Source organism: Vulpes lagopus, chromosome 7 (genome assembly GCF_018345385.1).
Source record: "Vulpes lagopus strain Blue_001 chromosome 7, ASM1834538v1, whole genome shotgun sequence".
NCBI lineage: Eukaryota > Metazoa > Chordata > Mammalia > Carnivora > Canidae > Vulpes > Vulpes lagopus.
Genome location: NC_054830.1, coordinates 92,050,082 through 92,063,001, shown reverse-complemented (window position 1 = coordinate 92,063,001; position 12,920 = coordinate 92,050,082). Strand labels below are relative to the sequence as shown.

The 12,920-nt window shown below is 42.2% G+C and overlaps 1 protein-coding gene and 1 pseudogene across 1 annotated transcript in view; one reads left to right on the top strand and one right to left on the bottom strand.

The window, feature by feature from the left end:
- The window catches only part of HACD4 (3-hydroxyacyl-CoA dehydratase 4), a 31,329-nt gene extending 20,757 nt beyond the window's left edge, over positions 1–10,572 (bottom strand). The window contains exons 1-3 of the mRNA XM_041760649.1: positions 10,324–10,572; positions 8,863–8,966; positions 6,472–6,599 (exon numbers count right to left, since the gene is read on the bottom strand). Coding sequence (XP_041616583.1) covers positions 6,472–6,599; positions 8,863–8,966; positions 10,324–10,352 — 261 coding nt within the window. The 5' untranslated portion in view covers positions 10,353–10,572. The remainder of the gene's footprint in view (positions 1–6,471; positions 6,600–8,862; positions 8,967–10,323) is intronic.
- LOC121496414 lies at positions 2,033–2,142 on the top strand (annotated as a pseudogene).
- Positions 10,573–12,920: the final 2,348 nt, after the last annotated feature.

Sequence of the window (12,920 nt, the reverse complement as noted above, 5' to 3'; positions counted from 1 at the left end):
TATGTTCTGTCCTTCTCTCTCTTTTTTTTTTTTTTTTTTGGTTTCTGGTTTCTTCTGATTTGTTCAGTGTATATTTCTCTGCGGTTGCTGTTGCTATTTTAGTATTTTGTTCTCTTTGTTCATCTATTATTCTCTGGACAGAATGACAAGATGGGAAAACTTACCTCAAAAAAGAGAACAAAAGGCAGTACTGCCTGCCAGGGACCTAATCAATACAGATATAAGATGTTGGAACTAGAGTTCAGAATAATGATTATAAAGATACTAGCTGGGCTTGAAAAAAGTGTAGAAGACACAAGAGAATCTCTTTCTGGAGAAATAAAAGAACTAAAATCTAATCAGGTGGAAATCAAAAGGGCTATTAATGAGAAGCAATAAAAAATGGAGGCTCTGCTAGGATAAATGAGGCAGAAGAGAGAATGATCTAGAAGTGATCTAGAAGACAAAATGATAGAGAGTAGAGAAGTTGAGAAAAGGAAAGATAAACAACTACTGAATCACAAGGGGGAGAATTTGAGAGGTAAATGATACCATAAAATGAAATAATATTAGAATAAGTGAAGTACCAGAAGTAGAAGATGGGGGGGGGAGAGGGAGGGAGGGAGGGAGAGAGAGAGAGAGAGAGAGAGAGAGAGAGAGAGAGAGAGAGAGAGAAAGAGAGAGAATGAATAGTGAAGGTATGTTGGAGCAAATTACAACTGCAAATTTCCCTATTCTGGGGAAGGAAATAAACATCCAAGTCCAAGAAGCACAAAGAACCCCCCTCAAAATCAATAAAATAGATCAATACCCCAACATTTAGTAATGAAGCTTGCAAATTATGAAGACAAAGAAAAAATCCTGAAAGCAGCTTGGGACAAAAGGTCTGTAACCTACAAGGGTAGAAACATAAGATTGGCAGCACACCTATCCACAGAGACCTGGCAGGCCAGAAAGGACTAGCATGATATATTCAGGGTGCTAAGTGAGAAAAATATGCAGACAAGGGTACTTTATCCAGCCAAGGCTCTCATTCAGAATAGAAGGAGAGATAAAGAGCTTCCAAGACAAACAGAAACTAAAAGAATTTGTCATCACTAAACTAGCCCTCCAAGAAATATTAATGGGGATCCATTAAGTGAAGAGACAGCTCAAAAGTAACATAGAACATAAGGACAGAGACAATATACAAAATACAAAAACAGTGACTTTACAGGTAATACACTGGCACTAAATTCATATCTTTCAATAGTTACTCTGAATGTAAATGGGCTAAATGCCCCAATCAAAAGATACAGGGTCTCAGATTGATAAAAAAAAAAAAAAAGCAAGATCCACTGATATACTGTCTATAAGAGATTCATTTTAGACCCAAAATACCTCCATATTGAAAGTGAGGGGCTGGAAAACCATTTGGCACACTAATGGACATCAAAAGAAAGCTGGAGTGGCAATCCTTATATTAGACAAATTAGATTTTAAACCAAAGACTGTAATAAGAGATGAGGAAGGACACTATATCATAATTAAAGGGTCTATCCAAAAAGATCAAACAGTTGTAAATATTTATGCCCTAGCATGGGAGGAGCCAATTATAGAAATAACAAAATTAAAGAAACACATTGATAATAATGAAATAACAGTAGGGGACTTTAACACCCTACTCATAGCAATGGACAGATCATCTAAGCAGAAGATCAACAAGGAAACAAGGGCTTTGAATAACATACTGGACCAGATGGACTTCACAGATATATTCAGAACATTCCATCCTAAACCAACAAAATACACATTCTTCTCGAGTGCACATGGAACATTCTCCAGAATAGATCACATACTGAGTCACAAATCAGGTCTCAACTGGTATCAAAAGATTGGGATTGTTCTCTGTAGAATTTCTGACTTTGAAAGTAGAACTCAATCACAAGAGGAAATTTGGAAAGAACTCAAGTACATGGAGGCTAAAAAAATCCTACTAAAGAATGAATGGATCAACCAGGAAATTAATGAAGAATTTTAAAAATTCACAGAAGCAAATGAAAATGAAAACACAAGCTTTGCACAGTGGCAGTATCATAGCCAATGAGGTTTATTCGAGGCAGATTATTGCTAATTGAAAATGAAAACACAACTCTTCAAAACCTTGGGATACAGCAGAGGTGGTCCTAAGAGGGAAGCATATAGCAATACAAGCCTTTCTCAAGAAGTAAGAAAGATCTCAAATACACAGTCTAACCTTACACCTAAAGGAGCTGGAGAAAGAACAGCAAATAAAGCCTAAACTCAGCAGGTGAAGAGAATTAATTAGGATTATAGCAGAAATCAACTCAGCAACTGCACTACTAGGTATTTACCCCAAAGACACAAACGTAGTGATCCAAAGAGGCACCCGCACTCCAATGTTTATAACAGCAATGTCCATAATAGCCAAACTATGGAAAGAGCCCAGATATCCATCGAAGATGAATGCATAAAGAAGATGTAGTACATATGTACAATGGAATATTACTTAGCCATCAAAAAATGAAATTTGACCATTTGCAACAAAGTGGATGGAATGAGGATATTATGCTAAGCAAAATAAGTCAAGCAAAGAAAGATGATTATCATATGATCTCATTCACGTGAAATTTAAGAAACAAAACAGGATCATAGAGGAAGTAAGGAGAAAATGAAACAATATGAAGTCAAAAAGGGAGATAAAACATAAGAGACTCTTAATCATAAAAAACAAACTGAGGGTTTCTGAAGGGGAGGGAGGTTGGGGGATGCATAACTCAGTGGGCATGTGATACAATGAGCACTGGGTTTTATAGAAGACAGATAAATCACTGAACTCTAACTCTGAAACTAATAATACACTACATGTTAACTGAATTTAAATCAATTTAAAATATAGGAACATATTCAGGGTACCTGGTGGCTCAGTTGGTTAAGTGATTGCCTTTGGCTCAGGTCATTATCTCCAGGACCTGGAATCCAGCCCGATGTCCGGCTTCCTACTCTGTGGAGAGTCTACTTCTTCCTCTCCCTCTCTCTCTGCCCTTCCCCCTCACCACTCATGCAAGCACACACTCTCACTCTCTCTCTTTTAAATAAATCTTTAAAAAAAACAAAGGAACATGGTCATCTAGGGCTACAGACATGGTACAGGAAATAAATCTTAGCTAAGATAATAGTAATAGATATTGTATTCTAACTAAACGCTAGGAACTTATCTCGCCCATTTTTTTCAGTTACTCCACAAGATATGTGTTATTTTCACATCACATGAGAAATTGAGGTCCAGAACAATTTCTATGTTTAAATTCATATAACTAGTTTCTACTCCTGAAACTAATTTTACACTATCTGTTAACTAGAACTTAAATTAAAAACTTGAAATTAAAAAAAAAGGTTCAGGGATCCCTGGGTGGCGCAGCGGTTTGGCTCCTGCCTTTGGCCCAGGGCGCGACCCTGGAGACCCGGGATCGAGTCCCACATTGGGCTCCCGGTGCATGGAGCCTGCTTCTCCCTCTGCCTGTGTCTCTGCCTCTCTCTCTCTCTCTCTCTCTCTCTCTCTCTCTCTCTCTCTCTCTGTGTGACTATCATAAATAAATAAAAATTTTAAAAAATAAAATAAAAAAATTTAAAAAAGGTTCATACAACTAGTAGTTAGAACTGGGATCTGAATCCAGGTCTGTAGATTCAAGTCTATGATTAGATGCTGTATTAGATAAACATGAATGATCCCTTCTTTCCATTTGTAAAAGTGGTAGAAAGAACAAGAAATGGCTGAGTATTCTATTCTTTGGCTATGGATGAAGGAAACTTTTAAATTTTTTTGGATAATTTGATTTTTAAAAAAATTTTATTTGAGAGAGAGAAAGCACACACAGGGAAGGGGAGAAGGAAGACAGAAGGAGAGGGAGAAGCGGATTTCCTGCTGAGCAGGGAGTGGGCTTCATCCCAGGACCCCATATGATCATGACCTGAGCTGAAGGCAGATGCTTAACTAACTAAGCCACCTACTACCCCTGGACCATTTACTCTTGGCCAGATATTTTGTGTGGTATCCTTCCCCCAAAACAGCTCGATAACTATGGATGATATGATCACACAGTGATAGTTAGAGGAGCCAGGCATCAAACCCAAGTCTGAATGACCAATTCCATGACTCTCCTCCATCATCCTACAGTGCCCAGCACAGTGGCACACTGAGAGTGAGAACTGGCTATGAAATCTGCCCCTAAGAGAGGATCACCACAGTGCTGTACAGAGCAACAGCATCATTGTCCTGATGGCAATGGCTAGTCCAACTGGCTAGTCTAACTGTCCAGTGCCTCAGAATGAAGTTGTTTTTTTCATAGATTTTTTTTAAAAAAAGATTTTATTTATTTATTCATGAGAGACACAGAGAGAGAGGCAGAGACATAGACAGAGGGACATGCAGGCTCCGCGCGGGGAGCCCAATGTGGGACTCACTCGATCCCAGGACCCTGGGATCATGACTGGAACCAAAAGCAGATGCTCAACCACTGAGCCACCCAGGTGTCCCTTTACATGGAATTCTTATTAGTGACTTGAGTTGCAAGTTTTCAGGGGTTGACTTTTTAACTGCTAACTTTATGTCAAGAGAGGATAAAATAGAACAAAGTATAAAACAGATTCTATAATACTGATAATGTGATTAAAACCTGCAGAACCATGCTCCTAGAAGAATTACTATCATTAAAATATCCATACTCCCCAAAGGAAACTACAGACTTAATGCAAACCCTATAAAAAATACCACAAGCATTTTCACAGAACTAGAACAAATAAACCTAAAATTTGTATAGAACCACAAAAGACCTCAAATAGACTAAGTAATCTTGAGAGAGAACCATACAGTAGAGATATTACAACTCCAGATTTCAAGATCTATGACAAAGCTGGAATAATCAAAACAGTACAGTACTGGCACAAAATAGACACATCAATGGAACAGAATAGAGAACCCAGAATAAAACCCATAGATTATGTGGTCAATTAATCTTCAATAAAGGAGGCAGGAATATCCAATGGAGAAAAAGACAGTCTCTTCAACAAATGATGTTGAGAAAAATGGGACAGCTACATGCAAAAGAATGAAATTGGACCTCTTTCTTATATAAAAACAAACTCAGAGTGGATTTAAGACCTAAATGTGAGACCCGAAACCATTAAACTCCTAAAAGAAAACATTGGCAGTAATCTCTTGGACACCAGCCTTAGCAACATATTCATGCTTATATCTCTTCAGGCAAGAGAAACAAAAACAAAATTAAACCATTGGGACTACACCAAATAAAAAGCTTTTGCAGAGCAAATGAAACTATCAACAAAACAAAAGGGCAACCTAGTAGGAGAAGATATTTGCATGTGAAATATCTGATAAGGGGTTAATAGCCAAATATATATGAAGCACTTACACAACACCAAAAAAAAAAAAAAAAAAAAACAATCCAATAAAAAAATGGGCAGAGGAACTGAACAGGCACTTCTCCAAAGAAACCATACACATGGCCCACAGACACATGAAAAGATGCTCAACATCACTCATCATCAAGGAAATGCAAATCAAAACAAAACAATGAGAACACCTCACAACTGACAGAGAGGCTGGAATCATAGAGACAAGAAATAACAAATGTTGACAAGGATGTGGAGAAAAGGAAACTGGGAATGTAAATTAATGTAGCCACTGGGGAAAACAGTATGGAGGTTCCTTTAAAAAATAAAAATAGAAATACCATATAATCCAGTAACTTCACTACTAGGTATATACCCATAGAAGACAAAAACACTAACTTGAAAACATATGTACCCCTCTGTTTATTGTCACATTATTTATAATAGCCAAGGTATGGAGGCAACCCCAAGTGTCCATCCATAGAAGAATGGATAAAGATGTGGTGTGTGTACAGACACACAAGAATATAACTAAGCCATGAAAAAGAATGAGATCTTGCCATTTACAAGAACATGGATGGAGCTAGAGGGTATTATGCAAAGTGAAATAAGTTAGAGAAAGACAAATACCATATAATTGACTTATTTGTAGTATCTAAAAAACAAATGAACAAAAAATCCCCAACAGACTCCTTAATACAGGGAACTGCTGGTTGCTAGAGGAGAGATGGTTGGGGGGATGGGCAAAATAAAGGAGATGAAGAAGTACAAACCCCTGTTATAAAGTCACAGGAATGAAAACTAGAGCATAGGGAATGTAGTTAATAATGTTGTGTGTGTGTGTTTAAAGATTATATTTATTTTAGAGAGAGAGATAGCAAGAGTGGGAGGGGCAGGAGGAGAGGGAGAGAGAATCTGAAGCAGACTCCGTGTTGAGCATTCAGCCCAGTGCAGGGCTCAATCTCAGGACCCCAAGATCACAACCTGAGCCAAAACCAAGAGTTGGCCACTTAACTGATTGTGCCACCCAGGTGCCCCCAATAATATTGTTTCTTTTTAAAGAACCCCACAAAAACCTACCTGCAGAAACCTAGGCAGCAGATGGTTTGGTTCAATACCAAGACATATGTGCAGCAACTCCAGGAGGGAAATGGATTGGCAAAGGCGCATCACAAGACCAATAGCATAAAAAGTGTCGACCATGGAATCTGTGTCCAGGGAATTAAAAACAGGTAAAGTAAAAGCTGGGTCACAACCCAAAAATATGCAGGACTTTGAAATAAAAATCATGATTTGCTTCTTTTTTCATTGTATATTTGAGAAATTTCCTAACGGCTACTAAATTATCAAGAATACTATGCAACCAAAAGAAGCACTGCATATTATAGTACATCTTAATTGCTCTTCTTCCAAAAAAGTAAAAATGTGAAAAAGGCGGCCCATGGCCAAAGCTACAGTTTTTAATTCTCCATATATATACATATTTTATATATATTATATATATATAATAATTCCCCATATATTTTATAAAACAGTCCCACTTAAAGTAACCCAGCATAATCTAGATGATATCAAATGTAAACAGGTTATAGAAGCTGGCATGCTCACATCTTTATCATTGACAAGAAAATGACAAAGATGAGAAAAATAGGATTCCAGAGAAGCTTTACAGAAAGGACATTCATAACGAGGTCATGTTTAATACATCTTATGTGTGTGTAGCATTTGTGTCCTATACACACTTGGTTAGTGCTTTCTGGACCTTTGCTAGAACCTGGGCCTCTGGTGGGGACTTTTGGAGACTGCATTGCAGAAAGCCCATACTGCATGTGGAGAGAACTGAGCTAGGAGGGAAACTATTCCTCTAAATAGGATAAATATCTCACTTTAGATTTTAAAATGAACCCCTGCCATGTTAAGACATCTAGGAAACACTGCTGTCTTTACTACCCAGCGATTACCCTTCTCAACAGCTCTATGAGGTGAACACTAAAATGATCATCATCCCCATTTCACAGACAGTTCCCGAGGCCCTGCAGTCGGTGCTCCCACCTGCTGCCCTGTGCTTGCTACAATGGAGCATTATCAGTGACACAGCTCTGTGACCGGAAAGGTAGCAGGTGTTACTATTAAGGTGATTAGATCACTACTAAGCTCCTTAATTTATACATTGACTCAGGAATTGTACTCAACTCCCACTTACTTGTTTTCAGTCGCTTTTTCAATCTGCTTCCCATATGAATGGTTGTGTTTCTTTAATAAGGTTTCTATAACTGTAACAGTAGGATAATAACTATGATATAAACACACAGCTGACTTAAAGCAATTTTTCCCACTAGAAAGGCCAGGCAGGATAAGAAAGCGTTTGTTGCTTGTGACTCTTGTAGTGAATGACTTGTCTTGTGCCCACAAAGCCCCAGTGAACTTCCAAGGCCTCAAAGTATTGATTTTTTTCCCCCCTATAAACATACAGGAAGTTTCCCCCATGCTCATGTTTTCCTCTGCTTGAAGCCTCCCAACATTCATAGCTGAAATTCAAGCCTTGGGTTGTATCTTTGGAGGATGCTGAAGGCAAGAGTTTAACTGCAGATTTGCAGTAAGAAAGAGCAACATAAAATAGTCATGGTACCTCAGAATTAGATTAATGTCCTTATGATACAGAAGGCTGAATTGATGACACAGCATGACCTTTCCTGGATATATTTTAAGCATTTGTTTCTAGCTGAAACCAGCAGTGGCTCAAACTGTCAAGTCATCCAGTGTTTGTAAACTGTGATGACACCCATGTAGGGATGGAATGTGAAAAGAATGTTATTTTGACAGTCAGTGCTTCATCTTTTAAAAATTGAAATGCTAGTTAATTTTTTTTTACTTTTTAGAAATCTGGAGGAAACTTTTGACTTTAACCATTAATACCAACTACCATATAGACAGCAAATCATCTATAATGTGTGTCATTTACTTAGGAACCCACGACTCCTTACAGGGACCAAATATAACCTTGGAGACTATAACAGTTTGTCTTTCACTTATTAGTGGTGTCCAGTTACCTTACTCCTGGGGAATAAAAAAAAAAAGGGAAGAATTTGGTTAATTCCTCAGCTCTCTGCACAAAATGTTATACTGCAATTTACAGATTTCCTCAAAGCCCATCAAAATGGCTAAGGTTTGCAGCAGAACCAAAAAGGAAGGGTCACACAGCACCACCCCAATGCCATGTCTGTGCTTTCAGGACAAACTGCCTAGTCAGAGGGAAGCCAAGTCTCTCTCCCTCATCTCACCTGCCCCCTTCTCCAAAAAAATTTTTGTTTTTGCAAGAAGTAAGGCTCCTGAAAAAATATGGCTACTAAATTTTAGAGCAGTGAAGGCTATTAGGTAAAGTTCATAGAAGTGAAAAAATTAATATAAGCAGAACTGGGTGAAAGCAAATATTGAAAGTTAAAAATCCAAAACTGTTTTTTGGAGTTTTACCTTCTCCAAATGAAAAGAATCGGACTGTCATATTGGTAAATATCCATGAGTGGCCACAGAACTGGATTAAGTAGTAGATGAAAAGATAGGTGTTCTTCCTATACCTATAAATATAGGAAAATACCATTAAATGCTTCCTTTCAATAATCTTTTCAGCATCGTACACACATCTTTTAACCTACTAGCCCAGCCCACCTGAGCAAGCAAGAGAAAACTATTCTTTATCAGTCTTTTTTTTTTTGTTATCTCTGTAATGCACATCAGATTTTGAAAGGACCCAGAGCACACATGATCTGCTTAAAAGGAGTATTCTGAGTTTGCTTAAAGCCAAATATGGCTCTATTTCAAAATTCACTTTCAGCTTTGAGGAAGCTCTAACCTTGTTCTCACCAAGGGCTAAAATAAGCATTGCAAAGATGGCTTTGATTTGAGGGGGTGGGGACGGGGGGGGGGGGGGGGGGGGATGGTAAGGGCTTGACCAGCTCAGTGCTTGCCTGCTAGTGCAAAGCTGAGATCCCTGGTCTACAGCTACAAGAGGGGAGCAGTGATGGTGGCATTTCCAAATGGTGGGTAATTTAGGCGTTGGCCATACCAGACTTTCCTACGCATTATGTGATGGGGGTCAGCACGTCTCCGCTGCGTTATATTTGCAGGGGCAGTTCCTTTCCTTCACCAGACACACATAGAAAGCAGTTTAGTGGCTCAAGCAGAAAAGGGAAGTCAAGCTGGGTTTAAAACTGGGTTGCTGGGGAGATGACTAAGGGATGACGGAGAGATACAGTTTGAGGTAGTTAGGAAAAGCATTGTTTGAAGTGTACCCTGGGGGCTCCGAAGGGTGGCAGGAGGGGCCCTGCCAGTATAGACGAGGATTTCTCCGAGTCGGAGCTGTGAAACCTCTGAGAAAGAAGGCATTTCTGAAGCGGGAATGCAGTATGGCTTGAGGACAGGGCCCCTACAGATGATGCGACAGACTCAGGGGCGGGGGAAAGGATTTCCCCCTTAAACCAGCAGGGGAATCACCTGGCCTGCAGGTTAAACATACACATCCCCAGGGCCTACCCTAACACGGCTGAGCAAGCTTTTCTGGAACTGGGCCCTGGACTCTACACACGCAATAGGTGTTTCTGCAGAAGTAGGTGTAAAGCCCAGCCAGGCCTGAGAGGGCAAGGAAAGGGCTCCCGGTGTGTGTGTGTGTGGGCGGGGGGGGGGCTGGTAGGGGGCGCACCAAAGGCACGGCTGGCAGCGCCGCCTGTCCTTCCCATTTTCTCGTCTGGACACGGGGGAAATAACAGAGCCTTCCTCCTGGGCTTGCCCGGGGACCTGAAGACCAGCTCCCGCCGGGCAGGAGCCCCAGGGCTAGGGGGGCGCAGGGGGGCGCAGGGGGGCGCAGGGGGGCGCAGCGCCGCCCGGTGCCCGCCCGGTGTGGGGAGCCCCGCCCCCGCCCCCGGCCGCGCGCCCTACCTGGGCTGCAGCCAGGCGGGCCTCGCCATGGGTGTCCGGGCGCCCGGGCCGCACCGCCGGGCCCTCCAGCGCCGTCAGGGAAGGAGCGCGGGCCCGGAGCGCGGGAGGGGCGGCCCCGCGGCCAAGCCCCGGCCCGGAAAGGCGGGGCTCCCCACACTCAGCAATTTACAAACAAAAAAAACCCCACACCAAACCCTAAGTCCCGCTTTGGGTCCCAGATGAAAGCCAAGTTCCTGAAGTTCCTGCAGCGGCGAGAGCGCGCTCGTCGGCGGAGGCGGGCCCGGGCCCGCGGCGGGTGCGCGAGGCTGCGCGGGGGAGGCCTGGGGCGGCTGCGCCACGTCCGCGGCTTCGCGGAGCTCCTGCCCGGCTGCCTAATCTTTGGAAGATGATTCCACGTTGCAGCTGCGAGGCGATTAACGGGCCCTCCTTAAGCTCTAAATGCTTCTGCTTGCAGTCACGCCATCCCCGGGGATGCTTGGGCTCCAGGTGGGCGCCTGCCTCTCTTATGACCCTCACCTGTGAGAGCCCGTCAGCGAGGAAGCCTGTGGGCACACCTTCCCTAGCCCCTTTTCCGCTAAGGAGCCTGATTCCTCCAGGATTAGGCATCCTTGCCTATCCCCCCGCCCCCCTTCCCCTGGGTTTTCCCAGATGCTTGCAAATCCTCTTATTCACCTTGTGCTTTTCTTCCTATCTTAGGCCCACCCCTCAGGAAACCTCCTGATCACTCAGGCCTGTGGCATCCTCTCCTTCGTGGGCAGAGGAGCTACCTCCTACTTTGATGATTATATCCAGACCACCTTCCAGCTTCTCCACACTCTAACATAAACAGTCCCCCAATATATTAAAAACAAAAAACCAAAAAAAGCACTTGTAAATAAGTGGGTCAACAACACCTGATTTTTGATGCTGGAAGGTAGTTATGCCCATTTTACCTAAAAGGAAGTTGAGGCATCTGAAAAGATGCTGAGTTACTAGCCACAGTTCATGGGACTGATAAATGGCAGTATTAGAACTCCACGGCTGCAGTATATTTTCATTAGGCCATATGTTCCTCCCTGGCAGTTCATTATGACCGCCCATGTCATAGCCCACCTCTTACTTAGGTGTAGACAGCTCTACAGGGCCCTTGCTCTTTGCCAGCATTTGATCTAAAGGGGAAACGGATACATAAGCAAACACAAGCTACCCTTGTCACCAGTGCTCATGCCAAGCTATAGAGGGAGACAGTCCTGGATGGCCTGGAGCGGGGCAGAAAGACTGCCCAGAGGAAGTGACCCTTTATCACCAAACACAGCCCATAGGACTACATCCTCCTTCCCCTCCTCCCCAGTCTGCTATATTTACCAACTTTACATCTCCTCCTTTTACCTCTGCAGCTCTGCATGTCTGCATGTTCTACTTCTCTAGCCTTCTGTCCTTTCTCTCTCTCCTCTCTCTCTCTCTCTCTCTCTCTCTCCCTTCTGCTGTATTTCCTCAAACTTCTGCCCTGGGCCATCTTGTCCATTTGCCACCACATTTATCCCTCTACACAGGCACCCACCACACATGGCTTTATCTTCACGCACACAACAGCCAAGTGTATTATTTCCAGCCCCTGCTTTTTTTTTTTTTTTTTTTTTTTTAATGAATGCCAGCTTTGGCCTGTCAACAGCTTCTGGATATTTCTGCATGAAAAGGCTATTGTAAGTTCCAACTAAGTCCATTTGGCATACTGTCTTTCTTCTCAAATCATCTTATTTCCCATAAGGATCCCACCATTTTTCTAGTCATTCAGGTTTAAAATTTTGGAGTCATCATTAAGTCTCCCCATCCAATCAAATTCTATTGATTCCATCCCTTCCAGATCCCTTACTAATCTCTAGCATTCTACTTCCATTTGTTATGACCCAGAACCTCAGAAAAAGGACACAAAAAGGCTTCCTTTTACTTGCCAGATAAAGAACAAACTACGAACAAACAAAAAGCTTTTTCAAATCAAGCAGTCAGGGAATTCTACTCATTTTCCAAGGAATAAATGCAGAGGAGAACTTCCAAGAGAACATTTGGGGTGGAAAGCAAAATTCTCCTTTTCCTCTGGCAGGGCCCAGGGCAGATCTTCTTCAGGTTCTGCCCAGCATTACCAAAATAGCCTCCACCAGACTTCCTGCCTCCTCTTTCTATCCAGACTGCCATACATTAGTTGAAGATGCTGGAAGAATTCTTAAAACACAGTCCTGTTCCAGCTAGTCCCCTGGTCAGAATCCCTTGCTGGTTCCTTGTTGCCTGCTACAGTTATATTGTTAGAGTGAACAGAGCTAGTTAGGTTTTGATAGGTTGCCTGGAGGCCAGCGAAGGGGGAGGCAAGGCCTGTTATCAGGAAAGTTAGCAACCTGTCCTAGCAGCATTCCACAAAGCCACAAGAAGCCAAATCAAACCAGACAGGCCCACACAAAGAAGGCCTGAGACCCTGACCAAGTGAGGGAGAAAAGGCAAAAAAAACCTGCACCCAAAGAAATACTCCATCCTTTAGTGAACAACTATTAATATAAGGTAGAAACCCAAACCCAGGGCACAGCTCTCTGTTGAGCTGGCCCACTCTGACTTCTCAAGAGTGTATT